The sequence below is a fragment of the Notechis scutatus genome, chromosome 2 (assembly GCF_049901735.1).
Source record: "Notechis scutatus isolate UNSWTSFEM ecotype Mainland chromosome 2, rNotScu1.2, whole genome shotgun sequence".
NCBI classification, from domain to species: Eukaryota; Metazoa; Chordata; class Lepidosauria; order Squamata; family Elapidae; genus Notechis; species Notechis scutatus.
Genome location: NC_142010.1, coordinates 53,892,285 through 53,909,884, shown reverse-complemented (window position 1 = coordinate 53,909,884; position 17,600 = coordinate 53,892,285). Strand labels below are relative to the sequence as shown.

Below are 17,600 nucleotides of genomic sequence, written 5' to 3'. Positions count from 1 at the left end.
ATGGTAGCCTCTTCTTGAACCCATCTCAAAACCAGATCTGGATCCTAGGACCCAACAGACAATTGTCCCATACAAAACATTTGAACAGATGTTCTAAGTGACCTGATGGGCTTTATTTTATTATTGTATACACAATAATGTGAAATCACAGCTGCCAATTGTTTAGTTGGTTTTGGCCTTCAGACACATCGAGCTCTTTCCTAGGAACCCAGGAAGTGCAAATGTATTGGCATAATACAATTGCAGATCCAAGCAGTGTGGCCTTTTATAATTGACAGATGGAAATTTTATTATTGTTTTCTGTTCACAACAATGTGAAGTCACAGCTGCCAATTCTTTAGCTGGATTTGCCCGTCATAAGCGTTAAATTCTTCCAAGAATTTAACATCTAGGACCTCATAATGCATCATACATAGAAAATGTATGATCCCAAGCAGTGTTTGCAATTGACAAAATAAAATTGTGTCAATGCACAGATGTTCTAAGCACTGTCCAATATTTTTTTGATATGGCACCCAAAGTACTGATAACCACTGGGACCACCAAGGTTTAGGCCATAATTTTTCAATTTTAGTGTTCAGCTTTAAAACTTTGAGATCTTTGTGATATTGTGTGATCTCCAATTTTTTGTTTTCTATTCTTATTATCCCCTGGTATTGCCATATCAATTAACCACACTTTTTCCTTTTCAATCACAGTTATGTTTGGTGTGTTATGTTTATTATGATTATTATTTTGTTTGTTTTAGCAATATATAATATTTCTAATAAATACAGATGATAGCAGCCAAATAAAACATCCATAGCCTTTAAGGTAATATTTTATTTGTTTAAAGAACATGAAATATGACTGATATAGGGCTGCAACACTTTATTTACATTTTTCTGGGGTAGTTCTGTGTGTAATTCTGAATTGCAAGTAGCTTTTAATGGGCAATAATAAAGTAATTTAAAAAATTGAGGAAGCAATCTTGAACTCATTAATTGTTGTAGAAATGTAGCCTAACTACTGGATCTTCCCTAGCATTGCTTCTAAATCTAATGATCTTTAAAAAGTATGACTGTAAGCCTCTGCTTTCTTTTAAGCTTCTAAAACAGGCATAAGGCTTTAAAACATTCAGGAAGCATTCACAAAAAGGGACACTAAAGGAAAATCTCAAATGAAACAGATTTGCATATATTATATTATGTTATATTATATTATATTATATTATATTATATTATATTATATTATATTATATTATATTATATTATATTATATTATATTATATTATATTATATTATATTATATTATATATTATATTATATTATATTATATTATATATTATATTATATTATATTATTATTATATTATATTATATTATTATATTATATTATATTATATTATATTATATTATATTATATTATATTATATTATATTATATTATATTATATTATATTATATTATTATTATATTATATTTATAATATATTATAATTATATTATATATTATAATTATATTATAATTTTCTTATAGAAAATCCATGAAAGCTAAGATCCTCAAACTATCCACAATTGACCTCACCCCATTCCTAAGAGATCTGTAAGGGGCCTGCATAAGTGCACAATTGTGCCTACCATCCCTTTCCTATTGTCCCCATTTATTCATACCTATTTCCTGTATTCGTTCTCTTGTTTATACTTATACGTATTATCTTGTAAGCTATTGACAAATCAAATAAATAAAATAAATAAATAAATGAATAAGATGCCCATCAGGGTTTCGTTTGTTTGTTTGTTTGTCAAATTTTGAAATCGGCCATTTCCCTCACAGAAAGATTTCTTATTTTGCAGAAATGAAGGAGTGGGATATGCTTTCTCAGCAGTAAAGATTTAAAATAGTTTTTTATTCTAACCTACACAGAAGACTTGCTGAAGTATATAACATTAAATTATATTGGATGAAGTTCAATTCAATTTAAAGATGTCACGAGATAAAGCTAAACATGTTGACAAGAGCAGGACCTGCAGATATTCTCTTAGAAATCAGGTGAATCCCTCCTTGTATAGGCCACATATAGGCCAAGTAAAGTTTATGAATCTTGTACAGAAGGAGCTTGGAGCAAATTACCATTGACATTTAGACTGAATCATACATGGTGATGGGTATCCAGATTTGATGAAACGAGCGGCTAGGGCAAATTGTGAAAGTTCAGGAAAGTTCAATGGGTGCTGGGAGATTCATGTTGTTTTAAGAAAACATTAAGATAATATATTTTTGTGTCGTTGACAAGTTGTAAAATCATACTTCTTATAAGTTGCCCCATATTTTCATTGGCACATACATTTTATTTTACTCTAATTGTATTTGAGCCAATTCATACTGAGGGCAACTGTATCATCTATTCCCCAAATTTTATGCACACCACATACAGCTGTCCCAATCAGGTGAAATTATATATTTTCCACACCAAATTCCCTTCTGTAAATATGTTCATATTGCAGCTGTGAGACGATGTAGAAATTAATGTAAAACTAGAGATAGAAGAGGCTAATACAAAGGAAAAGCTATGCACTGCACACTACACACTCAGATTTCAGCAGCAGTGCTGTAACATACCTGAAATGCCACAGCAGGATCAATATATAAAGATGGTTGTGTCTGCAAGAAGCAAGGGGTAAACCACAAAACAATTCATTCACTTAAGAATTTTAGATATGCTTACTTCCTGTCCTGGAATATGAAACTCAGTTTTTAAATTGCTAGTTTTTTATTTTATTTTTCCATTAGAAAGGGGTATAATAAATTCTTAAAATGAGACTACAAAGTTTCCCTGAGTGTGTAAATAGCATACAACTCTTATTTATTTATTTATTTTATTTGTCAAGCAAGTATTAGATAACAGATATAAGTATAAGCATGGTTATGAATACATGAAATGGATACGAATAAAAAAGAAACAATAGGACAGGGACGGTAGGCACATTGGTGCACTTATACACGCCCCCTACAGACCTCTTAGGAAAGGGGTGAGGTCAATAGTAGACAGTCTAAGGTTAAAGTTTTTGAGGTTTGTGGAAGAAACCACAGAGTCAGGTAGAGTATTCCAGACATTGACCACTCTGTTGCTAAAGTTGTATTTCCTGCAATCAGGTTTGGTGCTGTTTACCTTGAGTTTGTATCTATTGTGTGCTCTTGTATTGTTGTGGTTGAAGCTGAAGTATTCATTGATAGGTAGGACATTGTAGTAGATAATTTTATGTACTATACTTAGATCACGCCGAAGGCGGCATAGTTCTAGGTTGTCTAGATCTAAAATTTCAAGTCTGGTGGCATAAGGTATTCTGCTATGAGTAGAGGAGTGGAGAACTCTTCTCGTGAAATACTTCTGGACTTTCTCGACTGTATTAATATCCATTATGTAATGCAGATTCCAAACTGATGAGCTGTATTCAAGTATTGGTCTAGCAAATGTTCTGTATGCTCTAGTTAGTAGTGTGAGAAAAAGCTATGCAGGATTAGGTTAAGAACGCTTAATGCCTTTTTGGCTATGTAGTTACAGTGGGCTCTAGCACTTAGATCATTAGAGATGAGTACTCCAATATCCTTGACGTAGTTGGGGTCATCAACAAGGTCTGGATTATTCAGCTTGTATTTTATTTTCTGATTTTTTTTTGCCTATATGTACCTCACCTCGTCTCTACTTGGGCCTCAACGAGGCACCAAAATGAAAATGAACTGTTTGATATCAATGCAACATATTCTGTTAAGACTTTGCTGTAGCTTGCATATGGTCACGGATTTAGAAGTGATGGTTCTTCAGCCAGAATGTGCATTGATATCCGAGATCAACATTGAAATCATTTTATTTAGATGTACCTGATCGTATTGCACTGTATGCCTAAGGATCATGTACAGAAGAGAGAAAAAATGGGAGGGGAGATAAAGGGAGGCCGAGCACTGGTACAGGTAGTCCTTGACTTACAACAGTTCATTTAGTGACCTTTCAAAGTTACCATGGCACTGAAAAAAGTGATTCATGCCCGTTTTTCACAGTTATGACCTTTGCAGCATCCCCATAGTCATGATCAAACTTCGGATGCTTGACAACCGACTCACATTTATGATGGTTGCAGTGTCCTGGGGTCAGGTCACCTTTTGCAACCTTCTGATGAACAAAGTCAATGGAAAAGCCAGATTCACTTAACAACTGGCTTACTAACTTAACAATGAATGCAGTGAATCACTTAACAACTATGACAAGAAAAGTCATAAAAAGGGAAAAACTCACTTAACAAATGTCTCACTTAACAATAGAAATGTTGGGGTTAATTGTGGCCATAAATCGAGGACCACCTGTATTTATGGAGTAATTTCTCCTTCCATTTTATTTCCTATTTCTCTACTCTTTTGCTTTTGAACTCTTTGTTCATAACAGTTTCATGTGCATCTGTCTCTTGATTTACATTCAGTGCCCTTTCTCGTGTTTCAATTAACTGTTGAACATGGTTCAAGTGAACTATTAACTATGTTGTAGAAATTTAGTTTTGCCATTTAGGAATAAAATAGCAGCAGGAAAGCACTGCTTGGTGCTTATGCTTGCACAGCTTGTTAATCTGTATTCTAGTGAATCTCAATAAAGCATGTGTACAAATATATATTCTCAGAAAGAAAGGTACATGCAACATACAAGTACTCATTTTGTACAGTCACATATATGTACACTTATATATGTATGTGAAGTCCCATTAACTACAAGATAAAAAAAAACCATCAGTTTCAGCATCTAAGAAAGTGTTTTAATATTTCAAACACTGTGATTTCAGCTACCCTTTTAAGTATTTCAGCCACTTGTTCCCATATTATACTAACAAGAAGTTTATAATAATGTGAATTATAAATCCATTAGAAATTTGCAAGGTATATGTGTTGAAAGTGATTATCAGTGAATTGTAGACTTGGGTTTTTTTCTGCCTGCACAAATGGTAATCTAACAGGAATGTTTGTAATAATGGAAGTTGTTTGAAAATACATCAAGCATGGGCTGTGACTCCTAAATCCATAAGAGCATATGAGCAAAGTCTATACAGTTATTTTGTGTAGATATTAAACTTTTCATTTGGTAACATTTGAAGTATGACTACGGTAGAAATCAGAATGAGCTTAATACTCCTAGCTCATGTTAGGTTTAGATGATTGACAGGTAAGTAGATAGGTAAGTAGGTAGGTATTCTATGTAGAAGACAGGTGGCAGATGAAATAGCCTTTCTAAAGACTATTTATGTTCTTGCAAATTAGCTTTCTGGAAGTGCAAGGAAATGCTTCCTGAAACTGGATCAGATGCCCTGCTTTACACACTGCATATGATCTTACCATACATTTGTGAATTTATATATCATTTCATTGAGGTTCTTATTCAGTGATGTTTTGCTTTGATTTAAGCATTCTATTCTCATTGTTAACATGGAGCTATACAACCAGCTTTTAAATCCTCTGAAGAACAGTACTACTCAAGATCAAAGAGGGGAGATCCGATTCTCATCAAGATTATCTGTGTTTTTGTGTTTTTCCCATTGATCTAACTGGACGGACTCAATGAGATAAACATCAGGGAAGAAATTCAGTCCAGGCAAGTATGAAAAATCTGGAGAAATGGCTGGGTAAGCAGAGGAGAAGAGAAAGAAGTACTAGACGTAATCTTGCAGGAAGGAAAGGAAAAGGAAAGGAAATGGAGGGGGAAGGAAAGCAAGCCTGTAAACTGTCACTCTAAAGTCTGGAAAATAGAAATGAAAGCTGTAAATAGGAATGGAATTATAAGTAAGCACGAAATAAGAAGAATGGGAAATGAGTAAAATAAGTCAGACAGCCTATCAAACTGTATATGCCAAGGAAACTAAGTCTTCTGAGATATGACTAACCTCAAGGAGAATAGTCAATCTCCCCAACCAGAGGTAAAGGGAGAGAGAGATAAAGCAACTGAGAAGTGCATGAGGAAGTGCATGTGGATGGTGACAAAAAGTGGTAACTGAAGCAGTTGCTATTAGTGTGTTGGGGAAGGAATTTGTTTGTCTGATTGCTAATAAAGATAGCAAATAAAACAGAGACTAAAGAGAAGAAAGAGTGGAAATTCCACTCCAGCCTGTAGTGACAACAAGAAAAGCTGCATCTTCATCCAATGTCTTCCTTTAAGGTAGACCAAACTCGGATACCAAAGTTATGAATGCTAAAATTACTTTTATTATAGGGTTACAGAACAGAACCAGATTTTCAGGTAGAGTGGTACCTTGTTACTCATCATTAATTGGTTCAAAGAGACTGATGTGAACCAAAAATGAAGGGGACCAAACAAATGTTTCCCATTAGGAATTAGAAGGCAGCCAACACTGACAAGTTCTAGCTTGTACATTGAATACCAAACAAACAATAAGTACCGGGACAAAATTTTCACATCAAAATGGGTTGAGCACCAAATTTGATGAATTTCAAAGCAGTTGAGTACCAAGGTACCACTGTAACAAAATAATGCTGTTGGGACTTATGGATAGAAAAGACACTCAGAAGATTATTTTTATAAATCATAATGGAGCAAGATGGAAAGATTTAGACATACTTCAATGGAGGAAAGTTGACAGAATTTTCAGGAATCGCAAAACTGACTTGTTTGACTAGGCAAAAGAAAACAAGTACCCTGTTTCTCCAACAATACGGCCTCCCCCAATAGGAAGTCCCAGCATGTTTTATAGGCATGAAATGAAATTAAGCCCCTCCCCCCAAATTAAGGCCTATATTAAAACATGCGAAATGGGGGGGGAATGGTGGGGGGGCTTTCCATTAGGAAGTACTTTTGTTGCACACCCGGATATGGTGCTGCCTGCGTTGACCCCGATACGAAGTGCCCCACCAACGCCGAGGTCAACATCCAAGCCGTCGCTGCCCGCCCGCCCAAAGATGCAAGGGGGGGAATTAAGTCACCCCCAAAAAGACAGCCTAGCCATTTTTTCGGGGCTCAAAAAAAAAAAAAGATCCGGCCTTATTATATGAGAAACACGGTACAATTATTAGTAACTGAAAACTCTTTATGATTTTTGTTGTTTTTGTTGAAAATGGAAAAAATGAACTGGCAATTTATGGATTTTATGACTAGAAAGCATAAAATATGGAAAGAATGGAATCAAGATATAATCTTAAAGAATGAGGACAGGAGATAATTTTATTTTTAACTGCTTTAAAGAGGGTTGGAAGCTTCTTTATATTTTCTTTTTGTCTCTTTTTCTTTTCTTGAGTCATTTTTTTTTGTTCTTTTCTCTTTTTCTTAAAATTGGTCACTTTCATTATTGTAGAAATTACTGTTGCATAAAATTCTTCAATGAAATTTTTTTTTTAAAGAAACAATATACTGCTGTTCTGCAAATCATACTACAGGCCATTATTTTTATGACATATGTCAATAACACCTATTCAATCACAAACCCCTTTAGAAGTAGGTAGGGATATCATTATTGAAATCAACATATAACTTACTGTCATGTGATCAGACCTGAAAGTTGCAATCTTATTCAATATCCATTTACCTAAACTTGGGGTAACTTGTTTCATAATTTATGGTTGTAATGAAACAGCATAGGCTATATTCAGGACAACACAGGTGAACATAATATAGAATGGAGAATAATTTACTTGCTTTGGTACCATTTAAAATGACAAAAGAAATGGTTAATATAAAGAAAACTGCTACCTTCTTTTTAAAAAATCTGCCAAATATTTTCTAACAATTTATCAAAAACAAGTTGTTTAGAAAAACAGCTACATCTATCAAGCAGAATGGAAAAATTACATTTACTGGTGAAAGACTATAAAATGTTTAAAAGATCTCTTTAAAGAAACGCTGTTTCTCCCGGCCAAGTATTTTAGATATTTGTCACATGTATTGTATAGGAGACATTTTAGAGTTTGACAAATTGGATTGACGCTCTCTGGGAAACAAATGGTGTGATTGCAACATGACATACACACATAGTGCACAAATCCATGTATTCCATACAATAAAAGCAGGGGACAATTGCATGATCCATCCAACAAGCACCCGCCGGGCCACTGCCTTACATGGAATAAACATGGGAAAACATCCATACCTTCATCTCTATGACTGTTTGAAGAGCTTTTGTCTTTGCTGGCTCAGGCTGAAGTTGTGTCCTTCGATGCAGTTCCTGTGGAGGGACACGATAAAAGTAAGCTTGACGACTCATCTTTCCATGATTTGATGTACAAAACAGGTTTCTTTTCTCGTTTAGTTAAATCTCACAGCAGTTCAGGCGTACAAAAGCAGAAATGCTATTGGTACATCACTGCCCACAAATCTTTCTTGCATGTCTATCTTATGTTACAGGCAAAGGCTCTGAACACATGCGCTATTTCGGAACTCTTTCTCAATAATTAATGTCAGCAATCACAAAGGCAGCATGTTGCATTTGGATGAAGAGAGATTATGATACCTCTCTGCCCAAGCATTGAATAATAAGTCTTTCAATTGCAGTACATTATGTTGCTAATTAAAACATACAGAGAGAGGAAAAGATGTGTGGGGTGTGGAGGAGAGAGAAAGAAGGAAAGAAAGAAAGAAATGCCATTTAAAATTTCTGCTCAACTTCACTGCATTGTTTTTCTCTGATGCTGGAAACAAGTAATTTATAGACATTGCATTCAGATTTGACATTTCCAGAATAGTAATTATATAGTAAGTTGATGTAGAGCTGTCTAATGTAGGTTTTTTTTATGTTGGTTCATCTTTTTTTTCTTCACGATCTGATGTTTTATAAAATTTGCATTTCACTCCTTAGGAGATTTACTTCCACATTAGTCCCAATCGTTCCAAGAAGAACCATGTGTACATTAAGAAGTAAGGTTTTCATAAATAGCTTAAAACATGATGCAAGATATCTGTACTGCATAACAGATTAAAAGTAAATTTAAAGAAAAATATTTAAAGAAAAATAGTATGGGAAGTTCTTATCTTCAAATTCATTGAATCAAATAGAAATTACAAAAGAACCTTTATTTCCCTTGCCTTCCCTTCATAATAAACAATAGTATGAATTGTCTTAAACAACCAATTATAAATATTTTTTAAACTCCCCCCTGCTCCATGTCACTGAATCCTGAAACTCACAAAAATATGGAATTTTCAAAGAGGTAGTTATTGTACTGGCAGCAAAAGTCACAGCACATCTTCAAACCTTGAAAAATGGCTTTTATTATTACATAAAATTGTGAAATTCACAGTCCATTTCATCTGGCTTTTATTATTACATAAAATTGTGAAATTCACAGTCCATTTCATCTGATGCATGGCAAGCAGTCATGGAACAATAGAAATAGATATGACCATGCAGACTGAGCTGAGTTCCCCTGCTTGTCCAGTTGTCCAGCCTTGAATTCATATAGGGAAGTTTAGCCCATCACCTATCCTGCTAAAGAGTTTCAGTGTCACAAAGCACTTGCTGATAGGATATTTTTCCTCACCAAAAGTCCTGTGTTAGTAGCATAATGCCAAATAAATAATTTAAGAAAGATAAGAAATTACACAAATTATCTATAGATGGTGGTAGAATAAAGGTAAAGATTTCCCTTGACCAGTTGCTTCCAAATCTGTGGGATGGTGCTTATCTTCATTTCTTAGCTGAGGGAGCTAGCATTGTCCGAAAATATTTCTGTGGTTATGTGGCTAGCATGACTATACTCTGAGGCACATGGACCTCTTACTGAAATGGTACCTATTTACCTACTTGCATTTGCATGCTTTCAGACTGCTAGGTAGGCAGGAGCTGGGGCAAGAATGGGAGCTTGCTCCATCATGCAGCACTTGGGTCTCAAACCCAGGCTTTCAGCTTTCCAGTTGACAAGCGCAGCATCTTTAACCTCTAAGCCACAATGTATGTGCCTTAAAATGACTTCTACTGTACAGCACAGTGGACTTGCCATGGTAATGGCTTCACAGTATTCCAGTACTCCACAACGGGGCTCCCTCTCAGCCCTCCAAGGAAACATCAGGCGATTGGCCAAGAGCAATCAAAAAATGATGACAATGGATAAACCATGAATATATTGCATCCTACCTTCAAGGAGAATACCTAAGGACTATGATTCAATTTTTGTTTCTTTTTGAGTCATGATGACAGGCATGAGTCAGCCAATGAGAAGCATTTCCTTCTTCAAAGTCAGTGGCCCCCAGCCTTTTGGGCAACAAAGACCAGTTCCATGGAGAAAAGTCTTTCCATAACAGGATGGGGGAATGGTTTTGCAAGCTACCTGCATCCCACGGATGGGGCTTCATTTGTTTGTGCAGTCTGGTTGCTGGCATGACTCGGACTGGTGTCAGTCCACGGACCAGGGTTTGGGGCCCCTATTCTGAGTGACAGATACAAAGAGGAATCAAACTGCACTCAAATGTAGCACTGCTCTCTCCACTTGGCCTACCTAAAGTATAGCTGGACCTTTCATTTCAGGAGATGATTTAACTGTTAGACCTGATGGAAAGAAATTATGAAAAAAATTAATAAAGTTACACCCCTTTCAAAAACCAGTTTCCTTTCTTAGGAATGAAATACTTTAGGAGCTTTGCTGAAAAATACATAAGGTGAAAAAAATTACTTATTAATAAAAAGTATGGCCTGATTTTAAAAATAAAATTTCTACCATTTCAGGAAAGGCCGATCTTTTCTTGGCTAACATGAAGAAGGAATGCTTCTCAAGTCAGAAGCATTCTTCTAATCAGTAGGAACGTTTTAAAAAAAGATTTTGGAACAGTGTTTTTCAGTGTAATTGACTAAAATGTCTGGCTAAAATTCTGAGAATTGAAGTCCACACATCTTAAAATTGGTTAGGTTGAGAAATACTGCTTTGGAGTATAACAACCATACTACTGTGGGAAAGCCCCACCCAGAGGAATGAAATATTTTGGGGGATATTAAAAAGACAGGATAGAATATTTCCCCTAAAGGAGAAATGAAAAAAATCTTGAAGGAGGCAGAAACCAGCCCCAGTTTGCCTGCCCCAAGCAGAACTGAGAAGGCCAGCATTTAGAAATGCAGATTTGGTAATCCATTCAGAAATACTGGGTCAAGACAGAAACTCAGATAAGCAACAAACAAAAGGTTGACAAAATTAGCTCAGACAAACACCTAGTATTTGCATTTCTCCTTTTGTCTATAGAGCCAGCCATGACCCCTACATGGCCCCATAGGAATCCAGAAGGTATAAAAACCCACCCACTCTAAACTCCATTTTATCAGTTGCCCCAGAACCACAAACCCTGGTGGTTTTGTTCATCAATAAATAGGCCTTCTTTCCAGTCAGCCTCCAGCCTCCATTTTGTTTCCAGAACCCCTCTCCCATCTTGGAACTGAAACCAGATGGATTTTCCTTCTAATACTATTTAAAAAACAATGTTGGGGATAACTTGCTGGCCTGTCAAAAATACTGAGAAACTGATCTACTTTCAGCAGATTCAGAGGCAATGGAAATACTTTATTATTTTTCTCCAGCATCTTCTAAGTCAACAACTGCAAGTCTTGTTGGTTAGATTGTCTTCCTAATCAGGAAAAGTTTTGTTTGGGCTGAACATGTGACATTCTCCCTCATCTAGTTTTTCACGTAGGATCAGGTTCATTACTAAGCTCCATGGCAACAACTAGTATCTTTTACAATATCATATTCCTAATGGTTTCTCTATTGTTTTGAAGTATTTTAAATGCTTTTAATGCAATTCTTTTTAAACTCTGTTTAAAAAGATTTTTGAATTACCTTTTTCTCTTTATAATTTGAAGCTCTAAAGATCATGTAAGATAAAAATAAATATCAGCTAGGCTTCAGGGTCTCAAATCAATTATGTCATTAAAGGCAGAAATGCACATGCCATGCTTGAAAGTTGGATTTCAAATAGTTGTATATGGAAGAGATCATAACCCCCTCAAGTTATGGGGGCGCAGGATTTAACTCTTTCTATGCTATGCTGTTAACAAAAAAAATATTCACAAGCAGTAATGAAAATGAAGTTGCCATGAACGGTCTCCTCTCAGGGCTAATGACTCAGGGATCAGTTTTCATAGAAATGGAAAGAGAAACATTGTTTTTAAAATACATCACACACACACACACACACACACACACAATCTAGTTAGCTAGCTAGCTCTATCTACAATGTCTGTATCTCTATCTATCTGTTGTAAGCCAACAGAGGGCTGTAAAGTGCCAGTGCTGTGGGGTGGTATGTAAGCCTAAATGCTATTTATATCTATCTATCTGACTCTCTCTCTCTCTCTCTCTCTCTCTCTCTCTCACACACACACACACACACACACACACACACACACTTTAGCTCTATTATCTTTATCTATCTCTATCTATCATCTTTCACTATTTTTCATCTATTAATATGTTAGCATTTTATAAATGTACCGTATTTGCCGGCGTATAAGACGAACCCGGCGTATAAGACGACCCCCACCACCACCGGAAACGCCCCCAGAAATCCCCCGGCTGCAGCGGCAGGGCAGAGTGCCAGGGGCCGTGGGAAGAGCAGGAAGGCTGCAGCCTCGGGCGGAGCGAGGCGAGCGGGATGAAGCGGAAGCGACGCAGGGGATCCAGGAAGCCAGAGGCGCCTTCGCAAGCGCCCAACAAGCATCCGAAAGCCGGCAGTGGATATACCCGCGTATAAGACGACCCCCCACTTGGAGGCATGTTTTCGGGCAAAAAGTCATCTTATACGCCGGCAATACGGTACATTTCCACTGAAACTAGTAGAGTTTAAAACTCTATATGGAGCATAATTCTCCATATGATATTCTTACTCTGCTAAATCTAAATAGCAAACCAGAAATTATTTTAAATTCCAGGAATGCAAGTGACTCACCATTTTTATAATTCCTACATTTTAAAATAATAGCCTTTAAAAGACTCTTAAAGTGGGAACTGTCTCAGTTGATGGGATTTAAACATAAATGCATAATTTGCTATTATTTTTTATTATATCAGAGTTGTGGAATGGGATGGGAAAGTATCTGGCCAAGAAAACAATCTAGCCAGGTTCTCAATGAGTATTAGTTTTAAAACTGAACAATCCCCAAAGAGTACATAGATTGAAATTGGCATATGAGCTGGGTGTTATCCATCACCCCTGGAAAAAAGCCCCAAACTTCCACCCCTTTTGCCAAAGATATATTTGCTGCCAGAGATGAACATTTCTAAATTTCTATCATAATTGGCAACCGTGCCTTATTATATTTCTCCTGTTTGCAACATAAATCAAATTTCTTAAAAGTGCTTCCTTCCTTTTCCTTCTAGTAAAATGCAGCGGGCAGTGGCATTCTGGAGAAGATCAGTAAATGATTTACAGTTTATTACTCTGTCCCTTCCAATGCATCTGAGGGCTACAAACTGAGCCCTTAAGAAAAAAAACCTACACTCTTTATCTGGATGAATATTTAAGTAATTAAAGAATAGGGGCATTTTTTCCTTCAATCCTACAATCTTGGAAGAGTTCTGACTTGAAATAAGATGCATGTAAGTTTTTGTTGCATCCTGACCCATTTGAAAATATGCTAGGCAAATTTTGTCTAAAAGTCTCCCCTTATTGTCTCACATTGCAAGATAGCATATGGATGTACACTTAGACCACCAACAAATTTGGACCCATCTAGCTGGGGAATCTAGCACAATTAGAATTTCAATCCTCAAAGCTGACACCTGAAGACATTTTGATAAAGGCCAGAACATCAGCACAGGTACTTGGGTAACCAACTTACATGGAGGATTATGTTATAAAGATGCCTACATCTTTGTTGCCATTGCATCATGAATTGCTATTAATATTTACCGGGCGTATAAGACGACCTGGGCGATAAGACTCACCCCCCCAACATTTCCACTCAAAATATAGAGTGTTATATACTGCCACATAAGACTACCCCTCTTTCCACACACCTTCCACTTTTGCACTTTTTTTTTTTTGACGCACTTTCTGCTTTGGACAATTTGAAATGAGCTAATCCAATTTTGAACTAAGAATATTCAAATAGCTATGGAGTTTAGAAATGAGTTTTAAAATATTTTTCATTGCTTACCTTCAGAATAAGTCAAGTATGTTGGTTTCAAATGTTGATCTCCACTCCAGTCCAAGACTACCTTACTGTTGATCATCTGACCCCATACTTTCCAATGCATGCATCTATACAAACACAGGACTACTGGATAAAAGGCTTCTCTTTAATCAAGAAAAAGGATTCCTTACATCTTCTTTCCCAAGTGGCCTTGTTTAAAAAAAAAAATGTTTAGGTAACGTTGCTCAATAGATATTTCCATCTGGTCAGAATTATAAATTGGGGCAGATCAGATCAGAGCATAAATAAGGGCTGTGCAATACTTAGATTCAAACTCCCAAAAGTGCTTTGGAACACGTGACATAGTACCCATTTGCAGCTCTTTAAACCAACTGTGCATTTTCCCAGGATTAAGAATTTTGAAGCACCTTTGGAATTCAAATCTAAAGTGCTGCACATTCCTAGTATAAATGTTAAATGTAGCATTTTAGCATCACTACAATATAGATAGCTTTGCTTAGCCCACTAAAATATATTAAATTATATTTTTGTGAAAACATGAAGCGATTTTTAAAATTCAAGGAAAATATTTCCCCAAAGCATTTGTAGGCAGGATAAGAAGCAATGGATGTCAAGGATTAGATTTATTAACTATAGTATAAATTATGAGCATTCATTCAAAAGTACTCCTTAAAATGGTAGAAAGATATAAATTCTGCTGGTATAATTTTAATTATAATTACTGAAATGCCACATTGTCCCAGACATGTCTTAGATGAAAGCAAACAAAAATTTGGCTGCAAATCAGTGCCAACCCACAGACAGCTGGGAACAAAGTTGCATTTGAGTTAGATGCAAAAGACAAGAGAAGATTTGAGATAATGTATCAAAGCCATTGCTTTCAATACCAACTCAGTAAGACAAGCTTACTGCTGCCTGGGCTGTATTCAATGCATGCATCTATACGAACCGACTACTATAAAAGGCCATCTTGTCTTATTTTTTTCATGAAAGCCTTTACTGAAAGAGAGATGATTCTAGGAAGAGATTCGATAGGTATGTGACATATGTCAACTCTACTAAAAATTGGTGGATCAGAACAGACAACAAATTAGGCCAAGCCCTCTGGTAGAGCCACTTCACTCTATTCTAAACCATGTGGTTCTCCATGTTGCTGCCCCATAAACCATCTTACAGCAATTGCTTTGAGAATGCCTTCAAAATAAGAGAGAAGATTGCAAACTGGGTCAGAAACATCACAAATATTTAAATTGCTATTATTATTTTTTTGGAGAAATTGGGTTCTTGAGTTGCTTTGATATCATATGCTTCTTCACTCCTGAATAGAAAAATGATGTGTTTTCCTATGTTCCCTCTGGTATTGAATTAATGAATCAGGCTTAAATGTAACTATGACCAGCGGTGGGGATTTTTATATAATATGTCTGAAGTCCTGAAAAATATTTTAAAATGCTTCTCTTCATTACACCACTTATTTAGATCCTATTGAGTATGACTCTGATTTCATTTCAACTTCCTGTTTTACTTTTAAAAGTACAATTTGATAAGGAAAATAACAGTACCATTTCTGGGCTGAATTGTCGGGTTCTACAAGATAAATATTTATTTATTTTATTTATTTATTTGATTTGCCAATTGTTTACAAGATAATAAGTATAAATGTATACATAGTTGTGAATACATGAAATGGGTACATATAAGAAAAATAAAAGAATAAGAGAAACAATAGGACAGGGACGGTAGGCACGTTGGTGCGCTTATGCACGCCCCTACAGACCTCTTAGGAAAGGGGTGAGGTCAATAGTAGACAGTCTAAGGTTAAAGTTTTTGGGGTTTGGGGAAGAAACTACAGAGTCGGGTAGAGTATTCCAGACATTGACCACTCTATTGCTGAAGTCGTATTTCCTGCAATCAAGTTTAGATCCTATTGAGTATGACTCTGATTTCATTTCAACTTCCTGTTTTACTTTTTAAAAGTACAATTTGATAAGGAAAATAACAGTACCATTTCTGGGCTGAATTGTCGGGTTCTACAAGATAAATATGACTGTCAACAGTGTAATCTTATGATATGTGAATGATTCGTGCTTGGCAGAGGGAGAGAAACCAAGGAAGGTCTTGGAAAAGACTGAACTTACAAAGTCAATCCAAGCAAAGAGGTTGAGAAGGATCAGACTCCCGTGAGCCACTCTCTCCTCTAACTCTGATCCAGATTTATGCCTAAGAATAGAAGAACGCAGAAATACTGATGTGAGTCTAGATGATTTAGATGATACAGAAGTCCCAGGTCCACAGGAAAAAGTTCTCTAAAGTAGCCTATTTCTCTTCCTGCCAATTTTGCACCTTCAGCAAATCTTGTTTCAGGTAGAGAATTGAGGCTCCAATATGGATCTTTCCATTTAAGGCCAGCCCAGTACTAGAAGTAATTCTGCATTCCTACTGCTACGAGTAGCTATCTGGACACTTATTCTAGATAAGTGTCTTATTCTATTCTTGGTTTCTTTCACTGGGATGAATGATGCAATCTCTTATTTTAACTTTGTTTTTTTTCATGGCCCTTAAAACTGTACTTTAATTGATATATTTGGCTTAACTTAATACAGTTCCCTTGACCCACTAACTAAATACTTTGAGAAAGATTCTGGACCACATTTTTACCTCAGCTTTCAGCCAAGGACAGGACATGTTACCTTCCATGAACACCAGTCTGGTCTTTAAGGAAATCTCACCGAGATCTAAAAGATCATAGAATATTTAGACTTTTTCCAACTTAATGTTCTCCAAATGTGTTAGGCTACAATGCTGACTGAGAATTACAAGATTTTAAGTCCAAATTCCACACTGAGAAAATTTTCTAAAAGGTTTTTTTTTAATCTACTTTTATTTTGATAGTTGCTCCTCTTGCCACAGTGACTGGACAGCAAACAAAATTTAAATGGAAACCACAGTATAAAATCTACATAGAATGCTAATCATATGTTTCAAAATGAAATCAGCAGTCAAAAGTAAATAGCAATATAATATTTCCTAATTTCACTATCACCATTTCTAGGAAAAAACCACAGACTTTCTGATCTCAGGTTCTAAGGTGTTCCAGGGGTGACAGAAGAGAGATTTCTAGATCCTGTAACATGAATGTCAATTAAAGATGGCATTTTTTAATTGATGTGACCCAAATCATGTCTTTCCTGCTAATCTAACGGGGAGAAGAAATCATCAGAAAGAGAGAGTCCCTCAAGTATTCTAACCCATGAGGGGCTTTATAGGTGACATCAGCATCCTGAATTGTATCCAGAGGTCAAATGGGAGCCAGTGAAGTTCACTTCACAAAAGTGTAACATAACTAAATTAGGAAATGCGTGTTAATTGTCCATGATCCTGTATTCCAGATCAATTGTTTCCAGAATTGTTTCCAGATTTACTTCAAGGTAGTGCATTATAGAGCATATTGCTCTAATCCATTCAAGAGATAACCAAAGCAGAAGTGACATGTGCAGTGCCTCCCAG

General features: G+C 36.0%; 1 protein-coding gene across 4 annotated transcripts in view; it reads right to left on the bottom strand.

Annotated features, from left to right (window-relative positions):
* ERC2 (ELKS/RAB6-interacting/CAST family member 2) overlaps positions 1-17,600 on the bottom strand; it is a 664,972-nt gene that overhangs the window by 488,958 nt on the left and 158,414 nt on the right. For all 4 annotated transcript variants that reach the window (XM_087954768.1, XM_087954770.1, XM_087954769.1 and 1 more), the window contains one exon: positions 8,112-8,186. In XM_087954768.1, coding sequence (XP_087810894.1) covers positions 8,112-8,186 — 75 coding nt within the window. The remainder of the gene's footprint in view (positions 1-8,111; positions 8,187-17,600) is intronic.